The sequence below is a fragment of the Platichthys flesus genome, chromosome 6 (assembly GCF_949316205.1).
Source record: "Platichthys flesus chromosome 6, fPlaFle2.1, whole genome shotgun sequence".
Lineage (NCBI taxonomy): Eukaryota > Metazoa > Chordata > Actinopteri > Pleuronectiformes > Pleuronectidae > Platichthys > Platichthys flesus.
Window position 1 is genome coordinate 27525383 of NC_084950.1, and position 23683 is coordinate 27549065.

Here is a 23683-nt window from a genome sequence, read left to right on the forward strand (position 1 = left end):
CCGTTTTTTTAGGTCCTTGAGACATCCTTGGAGTTTAGTTAATTGATTAAACAGTTCTGGTTTTATTGACAAGTATAACAGGGTGTCATAGCATAGCAGTTAAAATGTATAGTGTCTGTCCTGATAATGTTTGATAGTGGAAGCATATATAATGAGAATAGAATTGGGCTGAGCACAGAACCCTGGGGAATAGCGTGGTTAACTTTGGTGCGAATAGATGACTCATCATTCATTTATAGAAGGGGTTTAGTTTGATTACAGCTAGTTTTAAGGACTGTGGTCCATATCCTGATAATAATGAGAAATTGATTGTGTTCAGTAAAGTACTATTATCAGGGGTAGAATTTCTTCAATTAATTTTGTAGGATATCTAAGATAAAAAGCATCTTGTAAGTTTAGAAGATGCAATTATTTTGGTCAGCTTATCAAGGGGTTATCAGATAGAAGCTGTCTAAATAATTGGTAAGATTCAATAAAAGTACAGTAACCATAAGAAATAAGACTACAAACAATATTTCCTATCAGTTCTTCTTTCTGTTACACCAGTGCCAGTCATGAAAGAATCCTTGCACAGCTATAAACACATATTCTACTCATTGAAGTATCAATCATTATGTGGTGATCAGTTTTTTCCTTACTTTTGCAAAAGAAATAAGGACAGGAGATGTCTCAATTTGTAAATGGTAAAATGGTATATGGTTTGTTTTATATAGACCTTTTCTAGTCCTGATGAACACTTAAAGCGCTTTACATTAAAGTTTGCCATGTAGACACACATTCATAAAGTGCATCTATTAACAGCAGGTTTTTGTTCTATGAGGGGCAATTCAGGGTTCAGTATTTGCCCAAGGACACTTCAGCATGCAGATGGGGAAGACTGGAGATCGAATTGCCGACTTTCTTGTTGGAGAACAACTGCTCTACTCTACTCTTTTCTACATTTATGTTCATGGTCTCCCTTTAGTCATATACGACATGTAAAAGAAGATAACACACCAAATAACCAACAGCAGAATAATTTGAGCACTCAATGTGGTCTCCTCTGATATGTCTTCTCAGGAATCGCTGTGATCTGAACAGTCAAGATCTGAATCGTCAGTGGTGTAAACCAGACCCCATCGTCAGTCCAACCATTTACCACACAAAAGGCTTCCTCTACTACCTCAACAGTATAGGGCGAACTCCATTGGTGAGATAAAACCACCGGCTGTCCGTTTGTAAACTCATTATCCTAATCTACTTATCCTTTGATGTTGTGTTTTCTTGATCTTTGCTGTTTTTTTCCTTTGATGAAAACCTCATGTTACTTTAAACTGATGTCATTTTTAAGTTATTTTGCATATCTTTACTAAACATATAGTTACACACTTTGAATTTCTTTGAATTTCTAATTAAAAAGGTTAATGTCTTAATAAGTTTTCTTTAGAGGTGCAGAGGCTTCTTTTTGATCATTTAGAAGGTCTTCTATGAATGAAGCAAATGGCAAAAGGACTGTTTTTATATCACACCTTTGTCATTATCATCAGTGCTCTACAATTCATTCATACACTGCTAAAACAATATTAAGGGAACACTTAATCATCACAGTATAACACCAAGTCAGTTAAACTACAGGGACATCAATCTGTCCATTTAGAAAGCACAAGTGATTCTTAATTAATATCACCTGCTTTGGTGCATGAAAGTGACAACAGGTGCAACAGAGAGGCAAAGCAAGACAACAACTGAGGCCCAGACCAGGGGTCTCATTTATAACCGTTGTATACGCACAAAACAGGACCTGAAATGTGCATATGCTACTTCTCAACGAGCATTTGGGTTTATAAAAACAAACTTGACGGGAAAATGTGCGTATTTCCAAACGTTTCGAAGATGGGAAAGTGAAGTCGCAGACGTTAGGTGGTGAACTGAAGCCAGATTATTGATCCAATTCAAAATTTACATAAAAGCCAGCAGCTTGTTTTTTTTGCTTGAACGGCATATCTGTTCCTCGCAAACCTTTTAATTTAAAAATATATAAAATGAACTTAGAGCAAATTACGTTTAGATTCCATTTAACAGCGGAGTTACGGAGCAAAGTCATGAATAGGTTGTAATAATGTCTTCTAACCCTGTTCGTGTATCGTCAAATCACTGCAGTGAACGTGACAGTGCCATTAGGCACACACAGAGCACACTTGAGATCACTTACAAGAAATTAAGAAACTTTCCAAATAAAATCCCAGAGTGGAGGTGAGGATCCATAAATAAATATTGCTGTGACACTGGTGCGTGATTCTATGTGATGTGTGCATGGCATACGAATGGAAGGATGATGAGGAATAGAGGGTTCAGTGATGTATGATCTAGATTCTATATTTTTTTTATTTCAAGCTTGGTTCTTTTTATCGGCTTCACTCTCTCTCAATGTATTATCCACAGCAGCGGCAGAGTTTTAGTGTATAATCTTCATTAGTGACATCACTGTTGTACCATAAAATCACCTCCACCTCATTAAAAAACACCTCGATGACGATGTCAGAAAGTTTTGCTTCCTCTTCTAATTGCTTGATGCCGTGACACCTGAACCCATTGGTCAGGACTGAATTGATCAGTGTCTTGCCACTTAAGATCCGTAGTCCTGTTGCCCTGTTTGCTACACCCATCAGTTGTCACCTGGTCATGGTGGTGGCTTGCGTGTATTAGCGAGATGTATCTATCTTTGGGAAAAACTTTCCATGGTTGGAAGGTGAGAGTGCTTCAGTTGGCCTACAACAAAAATAATGTTGTCCTCCAAGGTTGAGTTTCTGCAAGGGGTTTCTGATAGGGTCCTAGACAGGGACAACAATCCACAGGTGTCTGTGGGAAGGGGGAAGGGAATGCAAGAGAGTCTCATCGCAGCGCACTTCAGGGGAGTTGTTGTTCCAGCAACATTTGGGGGCCGATAAGATTCGGATTGTTTGGGCTTGCAAGTAGCCTTGTTCCAATTTGCGCGTCTACTCTTTCTCCACTTTCTCCAATTTTCCAACAGGTCTCCGAATCGATCCAATTTCCTTTGCAGCGCCGTGAGCTTCTCCATGTTGTTATCCATCTCTCGGTTAAAAGCAGCAGTCTGAGTGCCAACAGCTCTGCCCAGCTTATCAATCATGAGGGGCAACCTTAGGGGGCTTTTGACAGCTGTCACCGTTTCATTTATTTTGCGATAAACCAGCGCCTAATCCAATCAGCAGAAAGCCTGTAATAATGGTTCCGAATAGGTAGAAGTCTTGAACGTCCTCCACGGAAAGGGCTGCTAGGCACACGACACGCCCCTTCTCCCATGCGTCCATCGAGTAGCCAGCTTCGAACGTCCCGGCAAGACAGACAGGTTCCCCCGAACCTGAGTTCCTCGTCAAGAAGATGGTGTCAATTTAGCCTGGATGCCAGACGAACTTAGCCCCGCCCACAACATTTGAGGTCGGGAAGTTCGGTCTGGAGTCGCTCCGTTGGGGAGAAATTATGCCCGGTTCGAAATCATCCGGACCAATCAGATTTTCATGGCGGGATTTATACGATGATGGACAGATGATTAACGGTAACGTAATCAACCACGTCATCAAAGTGCCCTTGGGTTGAATTCGTTTTCAACAAACATGCCTGCCGCTGGAGAGGTGAGATGTGTAGATGCTGCCATTGAGTCTGTTTTAGAAGACATCGACAGCGCATTCATTTTGAAAGAGGAACAGAGAACGTGGAGGCGACGCCAAAGCACCGCGCTAATCCCTATCGCCCCGGCGCTTGGCTGTTCATACCGGACACTAAAACGACGCTGAACCGCCGGGCAGCGCTAATAATATCACCCGTTGATCCAGTAGATTAAAAGCATATACTTACTTGTTGCCCCAACATTAAGCAACAGCGTCCCACCATTTGTCTTTCTTGGTGTTGTCTTTATACGAGGATCATACAACTCACTGTACTTCTCCACTTCAATTATTAATTTAATGTCATCCATGTTGAAGAACTTCGCTGTTTGCTCCGTTAAATGTCGGGTGTCGGGGGTAAATTACATATTCTCCACTCAAGCCTATGTGGAGAATACGTAGCCCCCTATCTCTCTCTCTTTTTATCTGTATCACTGCTTGTGTGGCTGTAGTGGATGGGCAGAGGGGGACATTGAATAATGTCATTGGTCAAAGTAAAACTCCAGGACAACAGAAGGGGACTTCAAAGTATGGGATGCATATTTGATAATTTATATCATATAAGATATGTCATCAATATAGTTTAAAATCGTTTTTCAGTGTGTTTCCCGGTGCGATACACTCGCGTCAAGCTAAAGAAATAGACTCAACGCCGAAACGATCACTGCACGGAGCGAGGCAGCCTTGGCGCAGCGCGGTGCTTCAGCCTCCGGTGTGATCCGCACAAAGTTTTAACATGGGAGTGGATGGGAGCCAGCTGTTATTTAAGGCTTGGCGCTGCGCTGAAGCGTCGCTTCGGCATCACTTCAGCATCCGGTGTGAACCCGGCGTTAGTAAATAACTCAAAATGTGTTGCTTAACATACGTCACATACTACGTTGCTCTGATTGGTTATAGGTCTATCCAATTGAGCGAAGAGGAATTTTATTTCCTGTTCAGTTGAAACACGCCCCATAACAGCCCAATGGAGCGATCTCAGACTCACATTCTGACTAGAATTGTGAGTCTGACCACGTCAGGCTAGTGTCAATTGCGTTGAGAGACCAACTGATCAAATCCATGATCTTAAGTTCGTAGAGCAGTGCGGAGAGAGTCTCTCAAGTGTAGGACAAGACAAGACAAAAGGAGCCAAGCAGGGAATGTTAGGGGGAGTATGAGGTAGGTAACACCTGTGCCATCCTTTGCTGTTGTGACTGGAATGATTAAGGGATCTTGCCGTGTGTATGCAGTGCTTTTACTAAGAGGAGAGGGTAGAGAAGCGCTGAAAGCGGTCAGAGGTAAGTATCAATTAATTTAGGTAAGTAGGACAGGTTCGTAACTGAGGGCTAATTTCTGAGTCCTTTCTGGATCAATGAGCTCAAATCTCTCGCTTAATTGTGTTTTTTCTGCAGGTGGTTGACTCAAAAGGAGTGTCAAGTGAACCAAAACATCTGCACCAGATGAGATGCAGGTACAGATCTCAACGCTTGGTTTGCAGGGTTTTCCTCTGTTTGTACAAAGTGCCATTGTTCAGCCTTCGTTGAACCCTGTTGTGGACGGATGCATAAAATTGTCTCCTTGCAAATGTAGCCAAGCACTACCTTGCTGTCAGTGTAGAGGTTTGTTGCATCCAACTTCAGGTCTAGTTCATCCTGGATGAGATCTGCAACCCCTACAGCGCAAAGCTCAAGCCTTGGGATTGTGGGCTTAGATGGGGGTGTTAGCTTTGCCTTAACCATAACGATTCCCACTTCGACTTATTTCACAGTACCCATGACCTCTGTTGACGAATCTGAAAACCCACACAACTCCATGTGCACTGCTTAACCTGATGAGGTTGTCATGTAAGCATGTGGAACATGAAGCTCTTTGAGGTCTTGGAGCAAATCTTCCCAGGCTTCCCTTCTGCTAGGTTTGTCTTGTGGGAGGGGTGTGTCCCAGTCAGAGAGTTCAGAGGTAAGTTTCCTTAGGAGGGCTCTGCCCTTGATTGTGAGTGATGCCAGCAGACCCAGGGGATCAAAAACACTATCGACAGTAGAGAGGACTCTGCGGTGGCTGAATAGTTTGTTTATGATCGATACAGAGAAGGAGAAACTGTCAGAAGTGATCTCCCAGAGCAGATCTAAGCTCTGTTGCATGGGTGCAGTTTCTCCACTAAGATCCAAGTCCATGATTACTGGGATTATTGTCAAGCGGGAAGGTCTCCTTGTCTGCCTGACAGTTTGACAAAAACATGTGTAAGCAAGGGGCTGATTCTGCAAGTGAGGCCTGTGTTTGTTGGAACAGGTCTGTTCCCCCGGCTTCAGTTGATACAGATACTAAGCCATCCATTACTCTATAACTTCCTTGTTGATGTCATTGTCCTTTTTCCTCATAAACTGGAGGAAATTTGACGAAGCTTAGCAGGGCAACCAGAAGGGAATTATTGAGGTTTGGGCCTGCAAGAACTACAGAATCAAAGATAAGCATGTTTTGATTGAGTTTCTTTGGGTGTGTTGGGACATGGTTTTTGTGCAAACCACAGGCCTCCTTTCAGTCAAACTTGTAACAAACATGCCGCATGTGCTGGAGTGGACTCAATCCCCCAAGATGCAACAAGTTCCATTGATCTTAGGAAGTCAAGGAACTCAGTCTCCCAGAGGATGTAACAGGATGCTGCATGTCCTGGGGTCTGGGCAATATCACACAAAGGTGTCAAGAGCCACCAGGGTCAACTCCTATTGGTCACTCTGGTCCAAGACCTGTGAGGTCACCGGGGCCAATATAAGGAGAGGTCTCCCCAAGATCTTTCTCTTTCTACAATCCTTCGAAGGCCAGCAGGCTGTCCAGCCTCTCTATTCCTACATCGCCAAGGGGGGGGGGGGCCTGGCTGATCCAGCTTCCTTCTCTATCCAACCCACAACCGGAGGTCAGAGGTGCAGCTCACAGCTCACCCTTCAAGGAAATCTCCTCGCCCTTCAAGCTCTACCAAACTCCTCGTAGCGACGCGATGTCCTGCAGGAAAACTTCAACCAGCATCTGAGCACACGGCTCGACAGAATCGCGAATGCAGAACTCTACGACCACAAAGCCAGGAGACGCCACAGAACTGCAAACTGAACAGCAACTTCTTTTCCTCTTTCCCTCGGACTGGTAACATAATCTTGGCTTAATAATTATACTACGCTAAGCAAGACTGTTTATTTGATCGGTGTGTGTTTATCAGTTTGATATATGCTGTGACGTTGTAGGCATAAGTTAAAGGAAGGTTAATAGTTAGGCTCGCCACAGGCTTTGTCCCTGACTATCATTATCTGATTAACATCCACACAGACACGCATAGCATCTCACCTAGTTAAACCTTCCCCCTGTGCCGTGAGGCAACCTCAGAAGAAGGGGGGGGGGGGGGGGCTCTTATCTCAGGGACCATTCTTTAAAGCATGCTAATTTACATTCACACACACACTCACACACCTCCCTGTTAGTAAGTTTGATTGTTTAGTAACTTGTGTTTTTATACTTTATTATGTTCATAATAAATGTTCTTCTTTAACAAATGTTCTGTCATTAATATTGCATAAGTGAATCTTGCCAACCGTTACACTGTTAAGAACTCCATAACCTTCATTGTTCATTATATAATCTTTAATGGTAAAATATTGAGATTTCTAATTGAACTAGATCTAAATGAGACTGATCTTAATCAATAAATTGGCTATCTTTTCCCTTCTATGAAGGGTGGTGCCCCGCGAGAACTTTAACCAATTAAAGTTATGATTTAATATTAATATTTTAAATATTAATGTTTTACATTTTATTTTGATAACCAAATTTATTGAGTGCCTAAAGGCACACCATTCTATGGTAACTCTTTTCAAGCACTATTGCACAACAGGTGGTTGACCCCAAAGGTAGGGAAATACAAGTAGTCCTCATCTTCTTTAACAGCAATCCCTTTGCGTATCCATTAGCAAAGATATTTTCCATAAAAGGCCCATACTGTTGCTGCATCGCAGGTTTTCTCTTCGAGGTTGGACTTGAAAGTACTGACTATGGATTTATGTACACAAACCAAGCACACCTCTTCTAACACTTGTAAGGCAAGGTCAGGAAACAACTGTTGCCTGACTTTGTGGGCGTTAAGTACATCTTCCCTGAGTAGCAAGACTATTTCTGCTTCTGGGTCCAATTCTATTAGGGGAGAGCGGGGTAATATGAGACATTTTTTACATTTGCTCCCCTCTAGGCAAGCTAAAATGATATATAAGTAAAATTGACACATTTTCCATTAATTCAGGGTGTTTCCTAAAAATAGAAATGATCAGAATGTCTTCAGGACAAAGGGCAGTGAAAATATGATGTTTTTAAAAAAGTGGTCTTGTGTCTCACTTTACCCCAGCTACGCTGTCCAATTGGAAGGGACAGGGATATTGTTTTTCTCTGTGTATTCAAATGCCAGTTCATGGCACTTAACTGGAGCAAGGCCATGGAAATGGTCAGCTAGTTGTTTCAAGTGTTTGGCAAGCTCCTCCTCCATATCATCTGTGAATATACTCTTTGCCTCAATCAGTAGCATGCACCCCATGCTACTGATTTTACTTTCCCTTTCTCTTTTTTCTTTATGAATCTTTTGAGGGTTGTCTTATCAATATTTCTAACCTTTCCAGCTTTCCTTTAGGACTTTTTTCCTTGCATGACCTCAGCGGCTGCACTCTCTATCTCGCGAAGGGTGTCCTAGGTGGCCCTAGGTTGTTTTCCAGGTGTAATTTCTTGGCATGATGGCTTTTCTACAATGTTTGTGACATTTAAAATAAAAAGTATGTAATGTAATATTACACTAAATTATGTTTAAGACTAAACTTAAATTGTGCTTCATGTCTCACTTTACCCCACAGCATTTATCTCACTTTACCCCACAGCCAACATTTGAACATGAAAAAACATCTATTAGCAATTCAGGCTAATCTTCAGCTAGCATCAATAACATGGTTTTATGTGTTGGAAGTTCATCAACATGTATGATATAAGTTTTTCTGCCTGAATCAATTTGTTTTGACACAACAGTTGAATAAGTTCAAAGCAAGAAAATTTACTTTAACATGCAAAAAATATGCAGATGAACCCAGCCGATGGCTGGAGAGCAGGATCTGGAGTGGAGAAGATGACCTGCAGAACAGGAGAATAATAGTTAAATTGGGAAAACTGGCAACAGGCAAAAGCTTGAAAGCAGATTTACTGATCAGACACTACAATCTAGTAAGGTGATTGTAGCAGGGCTGAGGCTTTATTGTCTTGATTACGGATGGAATGCAGCTAGTGAGGCTCACCTGTCTCAATTCAGGTAATTACATACACTCACGCACGTACACACAGACACAGAGAAAGAGACAGCAGACTAGATAGAGGGCATTACAAAAACAGGAAATCATGCATCATGCTTACGGCCACACGTCAGCTTGCCAGCAGAATATGTTATCATCTTGTAGACATATTCTTACGTGACATGCTCACCTAAGACTTTCCTTTCACTCTCCCTGCACATATGCCTCACACATTGGGCCACCTGTTGGACAACTGGTTTACTGCGTGTCACTGACGGCCAATGAATAACACTATATATATGACCCTATTATTAAAGGGGACATATTATGAAAATTCCACTTTTGTAGTGCCTCTACACATTATTTGGGGTATCTGGCATGTCTACCTTCCCAAAAACTCTGGAAAAAAACAACTCCCGCGATTGTTGTGGTTCCTCTATTTCAAAATCTATGTGCTAGAGTGCGTCCAATGGAATTACGACCGAAATAGATGTCATAGTCGCAACATGCCCATGCCCCCATAGATCTATGCACTCCCCCAATACCACTCAACCCACACATGGATGGACCCACCCACTTTTTAGACAGTCTATCGGTGTCCGGCAGCCATTTCATTCTTGCAAGCCTTGGAAACACTTGGATAAGCTAACTAGCAGCATGAATCGAATTTGACAACCGAGATGCTCAGTGGTCGGCTGCACAAATGTCTTCATGTGACTCCAGCTTCAGAAGACACAAGATTGAGATGGATTGAGTTCATATATGATGGCAACGTTCCTGCCACCATTTTGAATCGGACTGTTTTATCAACCTGGGCCAATATAACAACGGAAGGGTTGTTATTGAAAGAGGGGTCGGTGCCATCTTTCCATTGCAACACTGAAGACGAGGGAAATGTAAGTATTTTTTTTTTATAATTCTGGTATTTGCTTCTTTTAGACATTTTGTGTGGAGGCTAGTGCCGTTAGCATGTTGTGCCATGTGTGTGTGAGGGGGTGGGGGGGCTAGTATGTAGTGGTGGGGGATAGGTAGACACTTTACAGGAGTTTTCATGTTCGATTATTAATAACATTATTGAACAATTAATGGAGGACGGCTGGCGAGTCTTAGCGAGAAGACGGCGTCGCTCCCCCCCCTCAGCTCGAGGCAGCTACTACGAACCCCAGTAGTAGCTGCTATGAGCGTCGGTTGTAGCTGCTGTAGCTTGAAGTTAGCTACGGATGCTTGTAGTAGCTGCTACAAGCTCCGGTTGTAGCTGCTGTAGCTTGAAGTTAGCTACGGATGTTTGTAGCAGCTGCTACGAGCTCTGGTTGTAGCTGCTGTAGCTTGAAGTTAGCTACGGTTGCTTGTAGTAGCTGCTACGAGCGCCGGCTGTAGCCAACTTCCAGCCCAGTGCTACCGTGGGAAAAAAATCAGCGGCACAGTACTAACGGGAGGACACGCGAGCGGAGGGGGGGAAAGAGCGTGGAGAGCACAACACTCATGAACAGCCCTAGTTTGGGGAAATGTGTCCTTGTATCCTTGTATGCATGACAGTAGTACAAACATGAATAACATTTCTGCTTTTTGTGTTCAGGCAAGCACATCTGTTCACGGTGCTATGCTACATCACGTAGCATGCCAGACGGACCCACCAAAGATGCGCACACATGGCAAGCAGCTTTCTATGAAAACACTGCGACCTCACTACAAAAGTACAGTTTAGTTTACCCTCAGCTACTTTGTCATGTCATTGATTGTGTCTCCCTGTTAAAGTTGTAACAGCATCTCATTTGTTGTGACTCCATGGATACTGAATGTCTTTTTTATCATAGGCTCACAGAAAACTGTGCTGCACTGATGTCGGTGTTGGGACCTCAGCTGTAAGAGGCCTCGCTTGGAGGAGGGGGAGGACAACCCAAGTTGTTCAAGTGTGGACTTCAGAGAGTCACAGGATGCTACCTATGATATGATGACTCGATCACAGTCTTGACTGAGTCAGCAGATGTGACGTGAGTGACTCAATATTTAATCTAAACATTTCAATAATCAGATGGATTACCATCCTACACTTTTTTAGCAGCCTTTTGGTGAAATCTTTGTCTTCATAATAGAATGGAATCTTCCAAACCTGTTCATAACACACCCACATATATTGTCTATGAAAACTGCCCCCTGGAGCCGTTTGAGGTGTGTCCTGTGTGTCGGCGGGGGACAGATGTAATATATAAGAAGGGCGATTGCACAGCAAAGCCGGTGAAAGCAGATGCAGTCTATTTAAAAGCCAAACAATGTACAAATAGTATGTGAAAAATAAATAACATATCAATTAACTGCTGTCTTTAAATGGTCTTTAAATGGTCTTCACCATTTAAAAACCATTTATTTATCGTCTTCACGATAAAAAGAAAATAATAAATACAAAAAAGTGCAAAATGTCCAACTTTTTTCCCCAATTTGTATTACAGATTACGTGGATAACCTGTTGGACCTCATCTTTCACGAGGTTTTTCAGGACCCGGCCCCATATTTGAATGAGGTGCTGAAAAACCTGGGGATCTCTCTGCTAAGTATGAGAAACCTGACAAGCAGGAAGTTATAGCCAGCTATGTGTCGAGTTTCAATCAAGGGCAGGTCTGAACCCTGTATAACTTCCCTGAGCATCAAGGAACACTCTGCGTATCTGGAGCACGGAGCAGGAGGGCAGGACCACCCTGATTCTCCGGCCCAGATGGCCTCAACACCAGCTAACAAAGCTTCTGTACGCCAAATACCTCTAACGGCTGAGCAAAGTTCACATTGTATTTAGAGAATAAAAGGTGACACACAAATATAAAGTGTTCCTTTGTTTACAGTATGGCTACTGATGGCACAAATTGTATTTTTGTAATCAATGTTTTTATTATACTTGGTATATATATGATTAAAAAGCTCTGTGGAAATCTTTCTGACAATAAAAGTTTATAGAAACAGTTTTGTGCTTTTAATGTTTGATATGTAACATGTCAACAATTGACACGTGTAAGATGAGCAGTTAGCAAAGTTATACAGAGGGAAGAGTAATTTATGTATTTTATTCCTCAGTCATATTTGTATTGCAGAAATGACTGATATCTCATGCATAAAAAAACACAAAACTTACTGCTCTATTCCTCTTAGACATAAAGGCCCATAATCTGACCTATAGATGTTGAATGCATTCTGTACTGAGAACACATTCAAACACAGGCTAATTAATGGAGGTAAAAATGTTATGTCCTACACCTCCGTGAGAGGGTGAGGGGTGAGAAGGGGGAGGGATGAGAGGGGTGAAAGGGTTTGGGGTGAGAGGGGGGCGGGGCCCTCAAAACGAGTCATCTGAGGAGGGCTGTTTTAGTAAAAAGGTGCTGTTTTATATTATCCTTGTGGTATTTTTACCAAAATTTTTTACAGATATTTCATTAAGACCCCAAGGAGCCATATCAACTGTGGTGAAATGGGCATAATATGTCCCCTTTAAAACACTGACTTATTTTCACCTTAACACATTTAAACCTCATTTAAACAAAAACATTTTTTCACAATTTCTGGTTAAGGCTGAATGTACAAGCATACATATACACAAAGAAAGGCAGTTGTGCAACTTTATCTATTCAATGCACAATATTCACATTAATATCAATTCATATTTATAGCATCAGTTCAACAATATGTTCTGCAGAATAGCTGCTAATGAAGCACAATGTTTTTACATATAGGCTTTCACTATATGTAAAATACGGTGAATACGGCCATACAGTATTAAGCCATGCATATTCCGCTCCTGCAAATATTTAAAAATAAAAAAAAAAATTTAAACAAGGGAATGGATTACGTCAACAGCAACGCTGTAGTGCTTTTATTTTGAAAAAGCATACAGAACGTTTTGTTTGTGATGTAAATTCCTCAGATAAACATTAAAACTCAGGTGAAAGATATTTTTTTCTGTTTATTTTGCTGTGAACCACAATATTTATCTGTCAATGACACAAATGTATTATCAACACTGCCTTAAAACCGTTTCAAAGTATAAGCACTCCAGCTTTTCACTTTCTGAATCCATTCATTGGTTCAAATGGGGCTTTGATTGTTATCAACAGACTGGAAGAGGCAAATCTTAATACCGTAGAGTACTGATGCTTATTTTAGTACATAAACTTACTTGTTTTTAAGGAAATGCAGTAGATAAACCAGGACCTCTGCCGCCAGTAGCGGACACACAGCGTGTGCGAAAAACAAGCAACAGACACAAAGCTGATCTGCACCACAGCGACAGCCAGTGAGTCCATAGAGTTCTGGGATAGACAGTGAAGACTGCAAGATCGACTGGTTGTCGACCTCGGTGCAAGAGGTTTCTTCCAGTTGAGGGAGACTTTTATCTCCAGTCGGCAAAATGCTTGCTAATTGTGGGAACTGTCTCTACAATCCTTAAGGTCTCGTCCTTACTGTGTAAAGTAAATATAATGTATAAAATGTATATCATGTTTGGGAACTATACAAATAAAGATGAACTGAATTGAATTATTGCTTTACAATCCACACTAAGGTTATTGTGCCACCGATTTGTGTGGATATTAACTGCTGCACTTTAAAGCTTAGTTTCTCTTCCTGTAAACATCTTCCAGGTTTTTTGTGACTACCACGGCCACTCCAGAAAGAAGAATGTGTTCCTGTATGGCTGCAGTGTGAAGGAGACTCTCTGGCAGTCTGGATCTGCAGTTGACACTTTAGGATTAAAAGAGGACCCTGGATATAGGGTAAGTCGCATGTTCTCTCTCTGTCTCTCGTTCTCCTTCTATCTATCTATCTCTCTCACAGTGCAGAACAAAAGATACACTTTCGTTTTCACTCACTTTTAGTTAAAAAAATTAAACTCAAAGAATTCTTTGTACGCAAAAGGCTTATTTCTCAAAAAATGTGTTCAACATTTCTTTATTACTGAGCACCTTACCTTTGCTAAGATAATCCATTCCATGTGTGAGGCACGTCCAGATGCTGATTAAAGACCATGATTTTTGCACAGGTCCACCTGGAAGTGGACACAATAGAACGCTAATCTAAAATGTGCAGTTCTTTCATTCAACAAAATGCCAAAGTTCTCTTTCAACATTAGTTGTGGTATCTCACTATTGGACACGCTCTCCGCGCTGTCCCCCAGAAGCAATTTTACACTCCGCCAGTCCTGACTGGCAAGCAGATGTGACGTCTGTCACTAGCGGAGGGACTTCCTCCCTCTAGATAAGACCGGATGTCACGTCATCTCCTTCAGTCTAAAACCTTGTTTGCTCCTAGAAGCATTATCTCAGACGGCTTGTGTAGCTAAAAGGCTAACAAAACTGTTCACAGAGCGTGCTAACCTCTTGATCAACAAGTATTACCTGAACACTACATAGCTGGCTGGGTTTAGTAGATAGTCAGCATACTAGCTACTCACCTCTTCAAATTTATCAAAAGAGATTTCAACCATGGACCCTGCTCCTGTCTTCACCATGGAAAAAAGCAAGGTACCACCAAGGTTGTGCACCTGTTGAAACAAAATATTGGGGGCAGATAACCATTCTGTATGTTCGGAGAGAGAATCGCTAACATCCCCGGACACCTGCGAGCGTTTTGCAAGGCTTTCCAGAAAAACACGCCGACAATGGCTAGCGCGCCAAGCTAGTTTGCCTGAGGTGGATCCTGTAATAGGGGTAAACGTCCCCAGTCCACAAGAAAGTGCAGAAGACACCCAGGGAAACACGTTTTCAGCGGGTGCCATCTGGGGCGATCAGCTCGACGCCGTGGCACCGCTAGATCACTCCAACGAGGCCAAAACCATCGAAGGGGACGGGGATGGTACATGCAGCCCACTGGCTTCCAGCATGGACCTACACAAGGTCTGTAAGAAAGCGGCCGTTAAATTGGGAATTGTGTGGCCTGAAGCCATCACCGAGACCACCATGTCCCGCTATGAGGGTAAAAGGCTGCCCAGGCCCAAAAGCTTTGACCAAACAGCTTCTGCCTGCGTTTCCTGAGTGCCTGGAGTAATCCACTCTCCGCCAACAACTCCGTCTAGGGAGGGGCGACGTTGGACTTGGCTGATATGGAGGGAAAAGGCTTCTCCCACCTGCCCCCAGTTGAACCTTTACTGTCAACTCACCTCCTCTCAACACAGAGGTCCACTTTGACCTCAGCCGGCCCCACCTAGCCCTAAAAAGCGGAATTTTTACAGTCGTCGCTGACGGAGAAGAGCTACAAGGCAGTGGCCACATCGGTGAAAGCTCTGAACAACCATTCGCTGCTGCTCGCCTAACAGGCAGAGATGGAGGATGACATGGTGGCTTCACCCTCCAAGGCGTTGTGGGACGAGCTGTGCGTGGTTACTGACCTGAGACGTCTGCTCAGATGCGCTGTCCAGGCATCTGGAAGAGCCATGGATGATCACTCAGGAGAGCTCGGTGGCTACATTCATCAAGTCTCTCCCAAAAGGAATAGGCCCATTTCCTTGATGTTGCTGTGGACCTGAAAGGCTTATTTCAGGTGTTAGATACCATGCAAAACGGCTGTGAGGAGAAAAAGAGAGAGGTGGAAGCGCTCGAGCTTTGCCTCCCCAAGAAGCCGCTGGACGCTTTCCCTGCCGTACACTGCCAAATATTCACCCAAGCAGTGGCACGGCCAGGTTCCCATATCCCGAAACGACAGATGCATCCTCAGGCGGGCGGTCGGGGTCCGATAATGGACCTTCGTTCACTAAACACACACATGAGGCGGTACAATTCAGAATGCTGATGCATTCAGCTCTGATCTGCTAAGTAGGTCCAGGCGTCTGGTTTACAGCCATCGACCTAAAAGACAAATTTTGTCACATCCATATTTATCCTCCTCACAGGAAAGGTGCTCTCCTTTAAAACGGCTCTCTTACTGGCACTGATATCTGCAAAGAACGTAAGCTACATTCATGCACTGTCAGTGATACTGTCATGCATGCGTTTTTTTAGGGGGGATTTAAAAATAATTCTCAAACCAAAACCTGTGTGTGGGCCTACTGTTTTTACTCGGCATTAGCATATCGCCCTATTGAACTGTCGGCGTTCAATCCTCCACCCATCTCCAGTGGAGCAAGGATGGCTGAATGCACTCTGCCCGGTGCACGCATTGCGCACTTATACGGACCGGACATCTGGCTTCAGGAAATCGGGGCAAACCCCGGTTCTCTGAAACATGAGTGAGGAATCTTTCCAGATCACCCTCCTTGCCTGGAGCGAGGAAGAGGTGTGCTTATTTTTTTGACTGAAGGCGATGACGTGACATCCGTTCTTATATAGAGGGAGGAAGTCCCTCCTCTGGAGACAATCATGTTTCAGATAAAAAGGGTTAATTCCTTAACCAAAACAAGTTTTGAGGGAGAGTGCAGTTGACACACTAACTCTAGGAATGTCTATCTAACCTGTTGCCCATAACTGAATATTCCAACGTTGTTCTGAGAATCTGGCAGTACATTCAACCAGCCTGTTGTCCCATGGTGGCAGGGTTAGGGTATGCTGCGTCAATGACCACAATTGCTTTTTATTAATGGCAATTTGAATGCACAGAGATTACATGATGAAATCCTCATCCTAGTTCTGCAAGACCTTAATATTCACCAAACATGTCACCTATTCATCATGTTTGGATCGACGTGTACAACAGCGGGTTCCAATACCTGCCATATCTAGCAACTTCTCATTGTTCAAAGTTCAGTTGATGTAGATGAAAATGAACTAGTTCATGTTAACTTTTTCAAATTTTAATTGGATGTTTTAAACGACAAACGTACGGTCATGTGTTTAGTTATTCATGTTGTAGGATCATGTATGCGTCTCGCTCTGGTCTTTTTATCCCTGACTGTGTGTCAGGTCCGGGTTAATGTACTGGGCGCACACAAAATGTTGAAGAGTCATTTTTCATTATATTTAAATGCAGCCTTAAAAACTCTGGAGTGAATCAAACAAACTTGATGTACTGATCAGGTCCTGGTAACTAGTGATGAGTGTTTATTAGTTAAAGTGAGAGCAGATCAGAGTGAGGAGGACACAGAAACTCCAGCGCGGTACAAATCAACTGCAGCTTCTGCTAAGATCATGAATCAGCAGTGCTGATTTTTTAACAGCTGGACCAGAGAGAAACTCCTTGTATTTCACATGATGGCCTGATTGATGAGTGACGTTCTGTATCGCTAGAGTGAACGGCCCTCACGTTCACTTTCATCATATGAAAACTGATTCGTTCATTTCATCGTCAAAAATATTAACAAGTTCAATGAACACTTTCATGCGCAACACTGACAATCAATAACCTAATTAGCTCAATGTGAATGTGTTGCACTGCGTGAGGCTTATGCCGGTTATACCAGACACTGACTTGTTTTTTCCTCCCTTCGAAAAAAATGTGAAACTGAAACTCAGTGCCTAAAAATTGCCTTTTATGTGACTAGTCCAAGGCACATCTGTGTAATAATCATGCTTTATAATCCACATCTTTTGATATGCCATACCCTTCAGGGGAAGGGATAATTTAGGGAAAGGTGAGGTGCTCACTTACACAGATTTTACCAAATCTGAGAGAAATATAAATTCTTTGTGTTTGTTTGTATTTTTGTTGAGTGTACTTCTTTGTCAGGCACTCTCTCTCTCTCTCTCCCCCTCCCTCTCTCTCTCTCCCTATTTTGTATCTGTTCTTGTTACCTCATTGGAACCTTCTGGTAAGAGGTGCACAGGTTAGGGCAGGGGTAGGCAACCTTAAAATGGCTCTTTCGATTTACTATCAAAAGAGCCATTTTAATTAAATCTGTAATGAGCCACAAAACATTTTACACATACTTATCCCTGGTTAGTTTACCGAGGCCGGGGGTCGTAAACTCTAGATTAGCGACCTGCAGGGAAGAGCACTGGGCCATAGACGTAATAGGATGTGAAGCCTATTTTAGTTGACGAAATTTGAAAACAAAACGTGAGAGCAGGTCAGACTGGAGGCGGACGTATTCTCCACATAGGCTTGTGGAGAATACGTAATTTGAACGGATAAAACAGCGGAGAAGTTCTTCAACGTGGATGACATTAAATTAATAATTGGTGGTACATTGGAAGTACAGTGAGTTGTATGATCCTCAGCACATGTTGTATAAAGACAACACCAAAAAAGACACATGTTGGCTGCTGTTGCAGTTAATGTTGAAGCAACAAGTAATTATATGCTTGAAAAATTATTAAATGCCGTTTTACTGTAGGCTGATAACAGCAAAATTATGTGATATTATTAGCACTGTGCGGCGCTTCACCTTATATTGGCCTGGTGACGTCATGGGTCATGGGGGCCAGAATGACCAATAGTGGCTGAAAGTCGTGTCCGAAGGAAGTTTTAACAGCTAGTTGTGAAGTTGAAGAACCCTGGGAGACAAAGAATTATGGTTGCAGGCTTTGGCTACACATGCAGTCCAAACTATAGTTCACAAATACTAGGTCCTGACAACTATTAGATGTTTAATTTTGACACTGTATGATAGTGCAAGGTCGAGTGAGTACAACAATGAATGGGTTGGTCTACACACTGACTGAAGCCAATTGAGTCTAATACTGAAATGAATGCCATACTCAGGGCTCCCGCAGGGTCTCAAAAAGTCCATAGAAGTCTACAATTTTATAATCATAATTTTAACCTTAAAAAGGTCTTAAAGGTCTTAAATTTGATTCTGCTAGGTCTTAAAAAATGTATTGGATTAGGAAGTAACTTCACGATAACTTGAGTTGCACGCATGGCCTGCCCCCTTTAAGGAAAGTGGCCAGTGAGTGACGTAGTGCACCTGTGTGTCTTGAGAAAGGAGTTAAAATGTGTGGACAACATAAAGTGAATGACCACTGACAGAGTGATGGGAGTCTTGCTCCTGCTGAACAGCGAGAAAATAAAGTGGCCACGTTACAAAGTAAAGAAACGTCTCCTCCTCCTTCGTGGTGTGGTCCGGATGGCAGCCAGTCAGCGAGCCAAATAACCAGTGAGCTCAAAACTATGGTTCAGCGCCGAGATACTGGCCTAGGGAAGATAACACTTGTTCTCCAGTAAATGTGTTTTGGGGAAAGGTCCGCACTGCAAAATGGTAAAGGCTTGAGAATCACAAGCTCAGTCAGAGAAACACAAGTCCCAAGTGAAAAGCCAGCAACAAACTTCTGCCGAATAGTCAGTGGTCGCCCCTGCTTCGGGACCATCATCTGTGTCAAATGCTACATTAGCTAGAGTGCTAGCTGCAGAAGCTACGGCAACAAGGTCAGGGATAATCGACCTCAGGACGACGTTTGTGTCTACGTCAACCCTAAAAGCGGAGGTGCTGTTATACGATTGGTGTTTAGCCAATCGTATAACAGCAACGATGGCATAGGTGAGCTTTTCAAATGCAGGTTCCCTGATTCCGATGTAGCAAAAAACTTTGCCTGCGGTGGGGAGTCAAAAGTCGTACATCACAAAATTTGTTTAGCGGAATACATCAAGAAAGACCTCGTCGCTATAGTAAACAACGGCCCGTTCGATGAAAGCATGAACCAGACGAACAAAACCAAGCAGCTGGACCTGCATGTACGTTTCTGGGACGAGGGGCAAGTTGTTCGAGGTACCTGGGGTCCCAGTTTATAGGACATGCAACAGCACTGGAAAATGTCAAAGTAAGTAATAAATTATTGATAACTACTCCAGGGGTCTTCAACAAGGATCCCCAAACTGATGTAGAGATGGAGCAGGGACCCCCTACTATATATATTGTATAAAATTGGGTTTTATATTAAACTGGGCCTAGTGACATGTATGTTGAAGGGACAGTGCATCCTCAAGCCACACATACTCCCATATTAAGATGTTAGATCCATGTTAATGTATATTTAAAGACATTTACATTTTTGGGGAGAAATTGTTTGAGAAGAAAATGTTTAATATAAAAAATGTTGAGGACCCCTTGCGGTCTGGCCATCACTGCTCCAGTACATAGATGCAGTAATAACAAAGAAAATCCCAAACCCTGGAACAGCATCCTTTGATACGATGCAGCCGCCCTGAAGGATCAACTTGTCTTAGCCAAATTTAAGTTCTACATGGCTCTTGCCTTCAATCCATTCTTGAAGAAGTACCAAACAGACAAGCCAGTGATGCCATTCCTCTGCCAAGACTTGTCACGGACAAGAAAATCTGGCTTTGTCTACTAGACACTGACATTGGCTTCGGTGCTGAGTCAATCGTCAAGGTAGTGTGATCATTTGAAAAGATAATTTTACAAATTATGATTAAGATGCAGGCAGCATATATTCAGTTATTTCTTTGTGCTATTTACGGCCTATTTCTTCCCTTCTCCAGAGAGCCAAAGTCGAGAGCTCACGGTCCTTGAGTTTAGAAGGGACGGAATGCCGGCCCTGTTAGATATTGTTAGGAAAGTGCAGGAGAAGAGCCCCCTCAAATACAAAACCGTTAGGCAGAAGACGTGTCTGGATCCCTCTGTCATGTACAGAGACCCTGACAGTTGCATGAGACGGATGAAATGTCTGACAAATGTCTGAGGGTTCTGCAGGACGAACAGCTGTCAGGAGGTGTTTCTGCTGGTAGGAATAGTTCTGGAATAGGCTCTGACAAATTGTATACATTTTACCAATTGTACACCATTTAACCAAATATAGTTTTGACAATATTTCCGGATCCATTATAATTAGTTCATGTCTGATTGTTGAAGTAATCTAACGATTTATCTATTATTCACTTTTCTTTATCTTCTGTTTTGTTGTAGGTGATGCCATTCTTAAACAGTTGAGGCAGTCCTAACTCCTAACAGCAGAAGTTAGGAGTTCCTCTCCTTCCCCCCAATGCAGGGGAGGCTGAACGTCTTGTTACGTGATTTCCTCAGCAATCCCTATCCTGAGCTCTGGGCTTTTTGCCAGAAGCTGCTCATCTTGTCCCATGGTCAAGCATCTGTGGAGAGAGGCTTTTCTGTGAACAAGGAGGTGGAGACATGCAATATGCAGGAGGACACTGTTGTTGCGCAGAAGCTTGTGTGTGACTATGTGACGCTACACAGAGGTGTTACGAGGGTCCCACTCACTTAGGAGCACCAGAATTCTGTGGCATCAGCCAGGTCCAGGTACTGCATCCACCTGGATCAAGAGAGAAGGAAGAAAGATTCGGAAGCACAGGGTCAGAAGAGAAAATCTTCAGAGGATTACCTGGAGGACCTGAAAAAGAGAAAGAAAACCATCCTATAGTTATCTGAAGGTCTGGCCAGAGATGTAGACAGGTGTGCAGAAGAGGCTGAGGGCAAGGCTGGCAAGAAGATGGCCAAGCTCATCTCCAGGTCAACTATTCTGAGAAGGGGCTGCATGGAGAAGTTGGCTGAGCTTTAGACAATTGAAAAGGAGATTGTGGCCAAGGCAGCAGAGTTGAAAAGTTAGAGGTTTTTATACTGTTGGGGTGGGATGTTAAAATTCCTTCTCTGACCATTTTGTCTGGCCATGTTTTATGGAACACACTTTTTCTCAATGCTGAAACATTTGTAAATTTAACTCATACTTGGTAATTGTTCGACAAAAAAAAGTGTCTTTATTGATAAGAAGGCTCAGTTATTTCTGATTATATCTGTTACTATTTTGGACCTGTTTGTCTTCCAACTTCTGTGAGTAAAGAGATACAGTCCTTGCCTCAGTGCTAGGCCAGCTAGCTGTCGCCTGTATTCCTTCTAAAACAGGTCTTAAGACACACACACACAGCGTTCTGTGTATCATTAGGTTCAGTCATTATTCTTATGTTGAATGGTTATAAATTTAAGTAATTCTGTGACTTATTTCTTCTTTTATAGTAATTTTCCTTCATTCTTTTTTGCCAGTATGGCCGTGAAATAGGTCTTAAATTCTATTCAAAGTAGTTCAAAAGGGTCTTAAAAAGTCTTAAATTTAACTTGTTGAAACCTGCAGGAACCCTGCATACTTAGGCTATGCAGGGGACAATAATACCTTTATCTGTTTTTGGGGCTCAGCTTGACAAAAACTCAGGGAATTCCGTTACAAATTCATAATAAGCCCAAGGAGCAGGCAAACTACAGCAAATATCATTGGCTGTTGTAAATTATTGGATGGGTGCGGCAGACTAAGAACCAGACTTTCAAATGAGTTGTAGCTTAGTTTAGGTTTAGGATTAATTGATAGACTGGAATTAAAAATAGCAGCACCTCCACCTCCTCGGCAAAAGTCTCGGGGAATGTGTGTATTTATATGACTGGGAGGAGAAGATTAATTTAGGCTGACATATTCATCAGGATGCAGCCACATCTCAGTGAGGGACAATAAATCAATATTGCGATCAGAGACTAATTCAGTAATTAAAACAGCCTTTTATGACAGTGATCTTATTTTGTTTGTTTAGTTGTTGCAGATGTTGCGTTACTTTTTATTAGTTTTTTGAGCGGAATTCTCCCTATGTTAATGTTTGATTTAAAGGACCCATCACATGCCTATTTTACAACAGTTGATATGGTTCCTTGGGGTCTTAATGAAATGTCTGTAACATAAATTGGTCAAAATACCACAAGGATAATTTAAAACAGCACCCTTTTTACCCTGTCTAAAATAGCCCTCCTCAGATTGACCTGTTTTGAGTGCGGTTGTCGTTTTGGGTTTATAGATTAAGTTAAATTTCTAGTTAAAAGAGCTGCTCCATCCCAAGTGGGATGATGTACTTCTAGCTATGCCGATTGCTTGTTGCTCTTTTGTGATTTTTGGCTGAGTAGATTTAAACAGCACATTTGGCTTGGGAGATGTGATGGTTGGACAAGAACAGAGTCACATGCAGCAGGCAAAACTCAAAGTTCAGATCAAGTCATACGTGAAGGAAGTCAACGATGCAACGGTTACTGGGAAGCCAAAGGCAAAAATCACAAAACCCCAAAAACAAGTAGAAAGACAAAAAACAAAACAAGGCAGCAAAACTATTTATGAATAGGGCAGTCTCGTACACAAAAACAGGCAATGGCTGAGGAATGAATGTCTGAAAGCTTGATATGAAGTACGGAGACAATCTGTCAGGGAAGTGGTATGTGAGCAGGTGTATGTATACTGGTTGACTAATGGTGCAGGTGTGGTGAGTGCAGTTGTGTTAAACTGAACAATCGATGAAGGTCAAGTTAGCAGTGCAGTGCAAATTCACACTTTAAAAAGAACTGGTTTAAAGTTCAGTTAATAAAGATACAAATTTAACAGTTAACGTTTATTTGTTCCATTTTTTATTGGGATGGTTATGATTTTGATGACAAACTTACAATAATTTGATTAGTTATTAACAGTGGCGGTCGGTCAATACACGGCGCGGGGACACGGCCCCTTCAACATCCTGAGACAAAAAAACTGTATGTTAAACATAACTTAATTGGATAATAGTATTCTACTTGTACAATGCTCCTTGGTGACCGTAAGCCCCTATGAGCATTCAATACATTACATTATTACATTATATGTCATTTGGCTGACGCTTTTGTCAAAAGCGATTTACAATTAGTACACTCAACATTTATGAGGGGCCATTTAGGGGTTCAGTATCTTGCCAAGGACACTTCGGCATGCAGATGGGAGAGAGTGGGGTTTGAACCGGCAACTTTCTTGTTGGAGAGCCACCACTCTAACCACTAGGCCACACCGCCACTTGTTATCAAGTAATACTTGGTTAATTTCTGTTTATTTTTTTTTATTAAGATTTTCCAGGTCCAAACATTAGTCA

The 23683-nt window shown here is 42.4% G+C and overlaps 1 protein-coding gene across 2 annotated transcripts in view; it reads left to right on the forward strand.

The window, feature by feature from the left end:
* The window catches only part of LOC133955570 (cytosolic carboxypeptidase 4), a 166511-nt gene that overhangs the window by 127040 nt on the left and 15788 nt on the right, over positions 1 to 23683 (forward strand). The window contains exons 21-23 of one of the 2 annotated variants that reach the window (XM_062390472.1): positions 1060 to 1189; positions 13564 to 13695; positions 20712 to 23204. In XM_062390472.1, the coding sequence (XP_062246456.1) occupies positions 1060 to 1189; positions 13564 to 13695; positions 20712 to 20735 (286 nt within the window). In that variant the 3' untranslated portion in view covers positions 20736 to 23204. Of the gene's footprint in view, positions 1 to 1059; positions 1190 to 13563; positions 13696 to 20711; positions 23205 to 23683 lie in introns of those variants that run through there. The other variant, XM_062390471.1, reaches the window with a different exon arrangement.